This window comes from Pogona vitticeps, chromosome 3 (assembly GCF_051106095.1).
Source record: "Pogona vitticeps strain Pit_001003342236 chromosome 3, PviZW2.1, whole genome shotgun sequence".
NCBI classification, from domain to species: Eukaryota; Metazoa; Chordata; class Lepidosauria; order Squamata; family Agamidae; genus Pogona; species Pogona vitticeps.
Window position 1 is genome coordinate 184932397 of NC_135785.1, and position 12043 is coordinate 184944439.

At 36.8% G+C, this 12043-nt stretch overlaps 1 protein-coding gene across 7 annotated transcripts in view; it reads right to left on the reverse strand.

The window, feature by feature from the left end:
* The window catches only part of CTPS2 (CTP synthase 2), a 65949-nt gene that overhangs the window by 25643 nt on the left and 28263 nt on the right, over positions 1 to 12043 (reverse strand). For all 7 annotated transcript variants that reach the window (XM_078390406.1, XM_020786725.3, XM_078390405.1 and 4 more), the window contains exons 12-13: positions 11615 to 11677; positions 10911 to 10954 (exon numbers count right to left, since the gene is read on the reverse strand). In XM_078390406.1, coding sequence (XP_078246532.1) covers positions 10911 to 10954; positions 11615 to 11677 — 107 coding nt within the window. The remainder of the gene's footprint in view (positions 1 to 10910; positions 10955 to 11614; positions 11678 to 12043) is intronic.

The window sequence follows — 12043 nt, forward strand, 5'->3', positions numbered from 1 at the left end:
TTTGCATCTGATGAGACACAAACCAATCAAGTGGTTATTCATGCACTATGTCGGCTTGATATATTGCACCAGCAAATATTCATCATACTATGTAACAAATCTGAATCTATTATTAAAATATATTCCTTTCCTCCTGTCCCTTTCCCCAGCCACCTCTCTTGCCTGCTAGAATTTAGAAAATTAGGTACTAAGAAATATATGGAATTACCATTTCCTTAAAAGAAACTGAAATACTACAGAAAATAAATGTGATCATTTTACGCACACCAGTCAGCAGCTAATTAGTGCTATGATGTTAATTAATCACAGATGTTGAGGGACAGGCGGTTTCATTCTATTATACAGTAATCAGCTCACTTGGGGGATCTGATAATTATTTGCATTATTACATAACTTTAAAAGTCCTAATACAAACTACATGTGAGGCTAGTAGAACCTTTTTTTAATTGATATGAACATCTGTGCCTCAAAAACTGGTCTAACTATGTAGCTGTATCTATATTGTTGAAGGTATACATGCAAACTCACCTTCATTGACACCACAACACATGCATGAAATGGAAGGATTTGGGAGTGGTGCTTACAACCAGAAACACATGAATAGGATATGACATTCTTCTCTAATATATTACCCAAAGCACTGGGAATGTATGTCAAGCAATCTATCACAAGCATAAGCCTTATCGTCACAGACATCCAATGAAGACATCCATCAGTTTCATATACACCCATATTATTAAGTGCTATATTATGATGATACAAATCTTTAAAATGAGATCTAGGAAACTCTAGATTAGTGATGCTATCTAGCTATGCAAGTATGTTGCTAAAATAATTACAAAATACAAAAGGAATATCACAACCTCCTTTAAAACATGTTCACTGCTCTCCTAATCAAGCATTTAGCTTTCCTGTCAACAAGTAATCTGATCCCATTGTGTTACACCAGAAAGTCAGAAAGCAAGCATGTGGTTGACCACACCTCTCCAAGAACACTGTCTTCATTTAAGAAACAATGGTATTATGTTAGCATTTCTGTAGGTACAGTATTTACAATCTGGTATCACCAGATATCAGCTCCCTTTGGTAGTAACCTTGATGTTTTTCTCTTCAAGTTTATTCATAGACTTCTATAAGAAACACTTACTCATGGGATAAACAATAGCACTTATATGGAGTAACTGACAATTGCTACAATTCACCTTTGTCAATTTAAAATGTAATGTAGAATTAAGTAAGTACAATTCTTAAAATGTGTTTAAATATTTTAAAAAGTGCAGATTCCAAACACTGAGGATGCTGCCACTGTTCGCTGTGACTCACATTAAGTACCAGTCATACATGTAATGGGCTTTAGCTGCATGTTCTGCATGCAGAACGCCCTAGGATCAGTCTCTAATGTCTGCAAGTAGGGCTGGAAACATCATTTGAAACACTACAGAAACTCTGCCAGTCAGGGTTAATCTGTGGTATAAATTAACTTCCACAAAACACAAAAACAAGAAGACAAAACAAATACATAATCACTGCTTCCAGCTGTTTTTGCTCACAGGTTTAAAGAGAAAATTGCAGTTACTTTCCTGTGGTTTCACTCTTCCTACCCACCATACCCTTTTTAAAACAGATCTGCTATAACCTCTCACACTTCCAAATACTATTAAGCTCTCAATGTTAACAATCTGAAGTCTAAAAGAAAGATGGGGATCCCAATTATCATTGCATGAACAAGATTGCATGTGTGCCTCTTCTGCCAGTCCTGATCAATCGACTATCAATTCTTAAAAGAGCACACAGTCCTTGCCATAACACAGGAAGCTTTTTGAGGTTAAGGTGGTTGTATCCCATATGTATGTGGGAGATACTATCACTCACTTAGCTATGTTAAAATTTTTAATCATTACTTGAATACAGATAGAATACAGCAGTTGCATTTAAAACATATACATCCCTCTACTACTACACTTTTAGGAGCAATTATGCCCCAGTGGGTAACACCAAAAAGGCAGAAAGTAAGCATGTGGTTGACCACACCTCTCCAAGAATGCTGTCTATATTTTCAGGGTAGAGAATCTAAAAAAATTCTTCATCATAATTGGAAAAGGAAAAGTTCTAACAGCCTGCAAAAAGGGATTTCTAATGAAGAGCCCCAAAGCAGTCCACAGTATTGTTTCCACATAAGTGCTTGAATCATCTTCAGTATTAACGAGTTGCTTCCATTAGTCTGTGATATATAAGCCTCCACAGGCCATGTAATTCTACTATTTAAAAAAATCAAAAACATTTTGGAAAACAAGTACACTGGATACCTTGCAGTTGTGGCCAGGTATATATTGGGACCACAAAACGCAGCATCCACATGAGAATCAAAGAACATGAAAGACACTGCAGACTATAACAACCGGAAAAAATGGCAGTAGCTGAACATGCCCTGAAACAAGCTGGACATGAAATCCTATTTCAAAACACAGAAGTACTGGACAACACCAGCAATCATTATGTTAGACTGCACGGGGGAAGCCACTGAAATCCACAAACACCAGCAGAGCTTCAGCAAAAAAGAAGGAAGTCTAAAACTGAAGAAAGCCTGGCTCCCAGGACTGAAAAATACAGTATGTAAACTGTCAACAAACTTTACCCAGTCACAAGGACCGGTGATCACTGTACACAAAAGATTAGCTAATGACATCCATCAATCACACTGACAGATCATCTCCCTCCTTATCACAACAATACACCCATAACAGAAAAACACCCTGATCACCATAATCTCCCAATCTCCTGAAAAGGACAAAAAGTTGATCTCACAGCTACAAATACTCAACTATCTCACACACTACACCAGAACACAGAGTTCTAACTCCTGTCCTCTGAATATGCCAGCCACAGAGACTGGCAAAATGGTAGGAAGAAAAACGTACAGAACATGGCCAAGCAGCCTGAAAAACCTACAACCACTATTGGATCCCGGCTGTGAAAGCCTTTGAGAATACATTTTAGAAAACTACTGGCAAAGAACATAGGGACTGCAAAAATGGCTGAGGTAGGCACAAGTTTCTTTTCTCTGGATTACACAAATCTTCAGATCACCGACACATAACTCACTGTTTAAGCCACTGTTTAAGTCAGCAATAGCTGGTATTTTATCACAATACAAGATATTGGCCAAAATCATATTAATTACACCTACTAGTATAATACAAGTGGCATAGGTCTCAGTGGCCAGTAGGAGTAAGTTAAGAAGCCAACACAGGCATATTTTGTTGCGCATCAAGTTCTGTGATTCAGTTGATACATGCCATCAAGCCATTCCAATTCACAGCAACCCTAAAAATGAGAGGTCTCCAACATGTCCAGCTTTCAATAGCTTGATTAGCTCTTGTAAACTCAAACCAGTGGCTTCCTTTAGGGAGTCAATCAAGCTCTTATTTGGTCTTCCTATTTTCCAACTGCCTTAACCTTTTCCCAACATTTTTGGGGAAATTCTCACTATTTGCCACAAAATATGAAAGCCTCAGTTTCATCATTTTTGAATCAGTCTTGATTTTCTCTAAGATTCATTTGTAATGTCTACATTACATTTTGTCTAGGGTATGTGAAAACCTCTGCAGTATTGTAATTTCAAATAATTTCCTCTCAGTTTACTTTACTGTTCAGCTTTCATACCCATACATGGTAATCGGGAATACAGTGGTGCTCCGTATGATGACGATAATCCATTCCGGCAAAATTGCTGTTAAGTGAAATTGTTGTCATGCGAAAAGCCTTTCCCCATTGGAATGCATTGAAACTCGTTTAATGCTTTCCAATGGGGAAATTACCTCGTCGTCCAGCAAAGATCGCCCATAGGGGAAGCCATTTTCCGAGCGCCGATCAGCTGTTAAAATGGCTGCCCTGTGAAGCATGGGTCCGGAAAACACAGGGCTGGAAAAACTGTCGTCTTGTGAACAAACAGTTCGCAAAGCACGGACTTAATCGACGTCCAGCGCAATTTCCCCATAGGAATGACTGTTTTGCGAATTGCTATAGCGATCACAAAAAGGCACCATCCTGCGGATTCGTCATACAGTGGGGTCGTCATCTAGCGATGTACCACTGTATAAGAGTGTGGAGGATCTTGGCCTCAGGTGACACATCCTTACAGTCGATTATCGTTTCAAATTCCATCACTGCTGCCATTCTGAGTCTCTGTCTTCTTCTGATTTCTTAGCTACATTCTTACTTTGGATTAATGATTGACCCAAGGTACACAAAATCTCTATTTCAATCTCTTCATTGTCAACATTAAAGTTCTGTAGATCTTCTGTAGTTATGATTTTTGTCTTCTTAACGTTCAGTTGAAGTCCTGCTTCGGCATTTTCTTCTTTCACTTTCTCTAGCAGTTGTTTCAAGTTGATGCTTGATGATGTCATCTGCATATCTTAAATGAATGATATTTCTTCTATCAATTTCTACTCTTCCTTCATCTGAATCTAGTCTAGCTTTCCATATATGTTCTGCATACAGATTGAACAGATAAGAGGATAAGATGCACCCTCGCCTGACACCAATAACAATGGCAAAATGGCTGTGCTATCTTCTTAATTTGTGGCAGTTTGTTACAAAGATTTACATCAATTTTATTACAGTGAAAAAATGTAATATGATTCTGGCTATAATGTATGTATATATTTTATTCATGCAACACAAGTTTAAAAATAAGGAAATAGAGAAACTGGCTCTGGAATAAGGAAACTGGCCTCATCCTACCTACTCATATTTGAAATCTCTTAATTTTAATCATCACTACCTACCTTTTTAAAAAATAATGTATTGCTGAAACAACTGCTATTGCCCTTCTCTTCCTCTTTGCCAAAACAATCCCTTCTCTTACTTTCATGCTACTTTTGAAGGAAGGCTGAACAATGAACTAGCCAGTCTTAGCTAATAAATGTGTTCATTTGCAGATACATATGTATATCAACAGAATCAGGGTGAGATGAAGCATGGAAATGCACATGATATTAACAAAGACTGAGACAAAGAAGCAAACTATTTCTCTACCTTTGATTTATCAGCAATATGAAGAAAATACACAGGAAATGAAAACAAATTACTGTATATAAAATACTATTCTTCCAAGGTCAGCAATAAAGCCAGTCTGAAATACCCTAAAGCTACAAGCAGCAATTAAATTTATTTATTTATTTATTAGATTTTTACCCCGCCCCTCTAGACAATGTCTACTCTAAAGTGGCATGATTCACTGTACACACCCAGTTTACATGCATACACCCTCTGAGAAATGCTGAGGTGTTCAGATATTGAGCAGATAAAACAGGAAGAACAGCTAGAACTTTACCATCTTACTAAAAAATCAGTGCAAAGCAGCTCACAGTGGTATTTTTCACTATCAAAATGAATAAAGTTCTATTTGACATGCATAGAATACCATCCCATATGTACTCCATTAATCTGTGCCTGGTTTTACATTGCAAAACAATACCAAAATTCCACTCTCCTCATGTAACAGTATCTTAGAATCTGCTCCATTGTTAGACTCTGATATCTCTACACAAATAGATAGGGAGTTCCTAAGTATCAGGTTCCAGAAGATCCTGAGAGAAATCAATCCATTATTGCTCAGGATTACATGCATGTAGGAGCAAGGCACTGAGCAAGGCAGAATAGGAACAGCCTTAGAACTTATCTGATCAGGAAGCAGGATAAAGTGAATTTAAAACATTACAAGCTTATTTCATATGTGAACCTGCATATGAAATCACACCAAATCTACTGAAATGAATATGCTAGCTGAATAAATCAGTGTAGCTTTCTTAAACGATTATACAATCAAACTATACAGTACAGTACATGTAACATGGTTTTATTACCTGACTACATGTACCTATTTTTACTTTTAATCACAATCTACCTAAATAACTTTCGTGTCATCAACATTCAATACTAATCCTGTAACATATCTGTACTAGAGAAACATGCTTCTAATTGGCATGGGTCCACTTTTTAAAACTTGCTTTATTTAAAATACGTTTTCTCAATTATTTGATCATTCAAGTAACTTTTATTTGAAACTGTTTCAGTAAAGAAGAGTATAAGAGAATATAAAGAGAAGCATATGGTATGACTTTTAGAGGATAAAGACAAAATCTGGAACATGCTAATCTAATGGAGAAATTGGATCCCCTCTGGTATGGTACCTTAATAATCCATGTACAAATGGAAACATTCAAGAGATTCTTCAGATATATGTTGGATTCTGTGCACCTTCTTACATGAAACTATGTAATGTGCAAAGTTACAGTGTTTTTGACTGACATTCAGAATGGATTTATATGAGAAGTGGGTAAAACCTGTTATACTGTGAGTCACTTGGCAATAATGATTCTCTATAACTCTCATAAAGTATGAACTGCTAAAAATGTAAAGAAACATTCTGCTACATAGAAATAGCCAATTCATTAAAATAACCTCCAGAATGGAACAAACATCAATCAGACACAAAGGCAGGGTCAATGTAACAGATACATCATTGTGTGTTTTTTTAAATACATAATTAATTGCTGAAGCATTAACCCATCTAACAACTGACAGCTGCTTTAACAAGATACATTTCATAACTAGGGTGGAGCTAAAGAAGGCAAAACCTATAAAAGATTACCTAATTCAACACTTCTCATCCTGTAACTGTAAAGCCACTTTCTGGAGCATTAGGTAAATATGATTTATATATTTTATGTCTGTTTTAATTACTTCTATGAATGTACTATTTTTACATTACAATATTATACCCTCTTAGCTGGGAGCATGCACCAATGAACTGAGGATCTGTATGGGACTGCATTGTTAGTAAAGTAAGTCACTATGTATGACAGAAGCTACTTATTTTTCCCTAGTAACTTTATTTCAGGAACGAGACTTGAAATTTTCCCAGGAAAAGAATATTATTACCTTCATAAATGTTAGAAAGTTCATATATAATGCAAATTAGCTTGAAATTGTTTTTGCATGAAAATAATTAGAAATTCATGGTAATGGCATGATTATAACACTTTCATATTCATCTTCAGTTTTCCCACCTAAAAGATGCTATCTCAGCTGAAGTCAGAGGATTTTTCCCCCATAAGCAACAAAGCATGTTAACCCTGGGTTCTCTTTTACAGCATTTCAATATACAAAAACATGGAAAACTTTGGCAGTGAAGAACTTCTAAAGCTCTTCACTCAGTATGCTCTAAAAGAGGGTAGTTCTACTTTGCTTTCCACTGGTGGACTTCAAAGTTTGCTACAGAATCATTTCTCAAGCATCTTGGTAAGTCTTTTCAAAACTATGCTGACAATTACATTTAAAATCATTTCAGAGTTTGTAACATTTTCGAAATGAACTCATTTCATGGATGCAATACATATCTTACTAAAAGGGCTCATTAGAGACAAGGGATATGGCCCAAAATAACTTAAGAGAGTTTAAAACAGGGCTGGGGGAGGTGAATGAAGCAAGGCATCAGTGGGAAAAGAAGGCAATGTGGAGATAACTCAGAATGAGAGGCAATCACAATTTTTCACCATAATACAATTCACATTATTTTCATATCCAAGGTTCATTGAAATTAATATAGAATTAATATTTATAAAATTAGTCATTTTCTACAATGAGAAAAGTATACTAGTACTAATCTTAGAACTGCACAGCTGGAAGCACCTCTGGAAAATCAGGTACACCCCCCCCCCGTCACAATCAAACTCACAAGCTCTGGCTCCACAACCAGTTAGCTAAATCACTGAGCTATCCAACAGTATGACCACTAGATTTTTTTAAAAGAGGGGGGGAGGGAGAGAAGGAGGGAAGAGAAGAAGGAAGGAAGAACCAGGAGTTATTGTGTATAAAGGACAAATTGTACCTAAAAGGGTTTTGTATGCATGTTTTTGAAATTTCAGGGTAGTTAGAGGGGGCTGGTGGAGCTATAATGGGGGTGTTTCAGGCTGCATGTTATCCGTTGACTAAATTTGTCTACATATGTTATGAAGCTCGTATTTCAAAAAAGGCAAATCTCTCAATTTCAACAAATTTAACTTTCCCAGCATCTCCACATGTATAAGAACTGGGTTATTTTTTTCAAAACTTAATATGGTAGTTTTATAATGCATTTAGCTACAAAACCTTTATAAATACAAACTTCAATAACTGCAGCCAACAAAGTTGACCACTGTAATTCAAAAGTCTAAATCTACAAGGTGTTATTCCAGGTGAACTCAGAATTTTTAGGAAAAAAAGTCCTCTCCAAGAAACTAAAAGAAAGATTTACTCTGAACTGGAAAACAGCTAAAGCAAGAAAAAGCTTCAAACTGCTTTCTGGTTGTTGTGGGTTTTTCGGGCTCTTTGGCCGTGTTCTGAAGGTTGTTCTTCCTAACGTTTCGCCAGTCTCTGTGGCCGGCATCTTCAGAGGACAGCACTCTGTGCTCTGGTGTAGTTTGGCTTTGGGAGTGCAGTATTTATGGCTGTGAGATAGGCTTTTGTCTTTTTCTGTAGATGGGTGATTAGTGTGTATTGTTGTGGGTGTATTCCTCCCCACAACCTCATAAACACCCATCAAAATCAACTTTGGATGGTAGAAAAGATTTTCTGTAGGTTTTGATGTATCTCTGAGATAGTGAAGGAGGCTTTGACTCATTGAAAAAGCAGGATTTGACACTGGATTTTTTCCTGTGTATTAACTGTAGCTTTTTTGGTGTCACTAAATCTACTGCATAAGGTTCCCCCAACTCCCTTTGTATGTTGCTTTTGTAAAGTGGCTGGGGGTGGGCATGCCAAGACTGATCTTGAGATGGTGCAATACCAATGACACATACACACAAGTCAGATTTCAACATGTTCAATAGCTACAGGCACTAATAGCAGAAACCTACCCATGGCTAAATTGTTGTGCTGCTACTCAAAAGGCGTGACTGCTGGAGCCAAAATGCCTCAAATTAAGAAACCTCCATAAAACATTGACTGCTGCATGCCAAGTCACACCACTCAGTATGCAACAGATACTGTCTATGGTAATTTCTTAATTTGAGGCAATTTGTCTCTAAAAGCTTTTAGTGCAGTATTTCAGCCAATGGTGGAAATGTATGGAAGAAGAGCTGAACAAATCTTAAGTTGTTCATTGAACAGAGTCAGGTCTGGTCTGTCTGAGAGAGAGAAAATATGGAGAGATGGGCAAGAAAGTTAAGAGGAGTTTTTCTCTCTCTCTTAACTTTTCCCATTGCTCTCCTCACTGAGGCTCTCAGACAAAATTAAAGGCAGCACAAGCCAAACGTTCCATACCAAGCTATACACAAACTGCAGACACAGGAAGAAACTAAAGAATGCTGTCTTTTTTCACAGCTTTGAGGTTTTATTGGACTGGGGATAATGAAAAAAGCATTCTTTCGCATGAAGAAACTACTATTTTTATAAGGAGTATATACCTTGATAGAACTGCAATATAGCTGGCACATGAAAGCAGAGAGGAAGATGCTAAACTACTAAATTACTTGGTATAGAAACATATGTACACATTAATAACAAATGCTTTTTATTTTCTTATATCATAAGAATTTAACTGAAATATTCTCTTTTGAAGTTATCTATATAAAACTATTCTGTTTTGCTTTCCCCTTATTCCCTCCTCACCCACCACCATCCATACAGGGTTCAATGTCTCTCAATGAAATTATCAAATTTGCAGACATAGATAAAGATGGAAAAATCAGCTTTAATGATTTTAAGACACTGATGAGCAAGTTACCTGGTTTGATTGGATTATCTGGTTTGGCTGGACTAACAGGTTTTGGCTCTTAAATCCAAATGAAGAAGACGACACAGAAAATGTGTGATAACCCCAAACAACCCTTTTATGGACTCTGAAAATGTTTGCATTTGTGTAAAGAATCTATTGAAAGCTAAACTTAATCACTGTGATTAAATTCTATCATTAAATAAAGATCTACTTTTGTTTAAAACCATGCATATATCATAATTTGTAAAACTAGGCACTGTTCTTCCCAGTGAAAATGTATGGGAATCTTACATATTTATTCCACTGATAAAACTGTCTCCTCGCTGTTTCCAAATGGCATTACCATGACTTTTAAGAGTCTGTAGTTAGTTACATTTAGCAGAGTAGCTAAGAATCTGAGCTACGAGCCAGGGAGATACCCTCAAATCAAATCCTCATCCAAAACTACCTGTATATGCCTAAACTGAGAATCGTGTGGCCTAAGACAAGGCTTACTGAAAAAGGAGGGACTGTGTGTATACGTTTGTTTCCAGGTGTCAGGCATAAAGAAGATTTGGGGATGCACATAAATTGACACAGATAGGAATTATAATGTCTCTGGACTAGCCAGTCAGACTGCATATTAATACTAGAATCCTTTTGTTATCGCATGTTCAACAAATACTATTTCCAAGAACAATTCAAGCCAATCACCTCTGCTGTAGCAAAATACCTGTGGAACCCTGGGATGGAGAACACGAGGAGGAAAAGAGAGAAAGCTTATTTAAATGTAATAATAGCTATACCTGCAAAATATTTGACCAATTGTAATAGCTACCTTACTAGGTTTTTAATTCCTGTAACAGAATGTTTCTTTAATTGAGACTAAGTAAAAAATCAAAGCAAAGGGCCAAAATCTGTATTTACTGCCAATGGCAATCATCTGAACATACCAATACAATATGAGTACAACTGAGAAAGCTATTTAGTACCACAAATTCCAGTCAGACAAGAGGTTCAGTTTGCATTCAGTCCTGCTTAGAAGACACCCCCTGAAATTATTAGGTATTAATAAATTATCACATTGCTTTAAATGCCTGAATTGGGAAAATGTGAAATCTGGATCTGACCCAATATTTATTAAAACATAAGGAGGAAAAGTACTTACAACATTATTTTTTGTATCTGGGTCAAATTCTGTAGAATTGGCATCTGTAAAAATGACATTTGCAAGTTACACAAGACATCAGCAAATAGCAACAAGATTCTGGCCATGCTGTTTCAATCATATGCTTTTGAAACATATACTACCGGTACTTTCTAGCTACTTCTTTGAATAAGAATAACCTAAAAAACTATAGAAGCAGTAAATGATATCAAGTTCCAAGTCAGTTTCTATACATCTATGTTTATTTGATGTTGTAAAGTCTGAGGAACAAATTAGTTGTTCCAACTTTAGAAAAGCAGATGTTCAAGAAGAGCATCTGGATCCTACAACAGTTAGTGCCCAAGAACATTTTACTTCAGCCGCCAGAATTTCAACATCTTCTTCATTATGGGTGGGCAGAATGTAACTCCAGGGCCACAGGAGGGCCCCAGAAGGCTATTTTTGTAGGGTCCCACCACTTCCTCAGTCTCCCTTAGTCCTGCAACAAAAAAGTGAGTGGAGTACTGACACTGCTTTTTAAACGCTCACAAGGCCTTCCCATACCATTTAAAACTCCAAATACCCATTTTTCACAACAAGAAGTAGACTCTTATTCTCCTTCTTTGGCATTCAGGCAGCTGACTCTGTCCCTGGGGAAGAAAATTAGCCCCTAGACCTGCCCACTCCTACTTTCAAGTCAATCAACTTCCTAGAAGGAAACATACCTTGCCAGTTTAGACAGTTCCTTGCAAATTCCACTACTGCCAGTTGCATCCCCAAACAAACGCCTGTAAATTTAAGAAGAGCTGCTGTTACTTGGGTATTTTATTAGTTGATTTGCCTTAAGGCACTCTCTGTATTCCAAGCCAGAAGTTTCACAAATAAAATACCTTAGTGTTTAGCAGAAAAGTAATTATTTTGTATTTACTGCCTAGAGCTCTGACTCTGGTATCTCAAGAGCAAAAGTTAGTATCGGGACAACTATGAATCTTGAGAAATAGCAGTGTCTCTAGAAGCAGTTTATGAGTTTTTACAATTTATATAACTTGTGTATGACTTAAATCAAACCCTAACAGAAACTGCCAAGCATTGCTTCCATAGAAATTCTGGGAAGTTATAAAATAATAGCAGCTCTCCATGAGCACATAACAAGA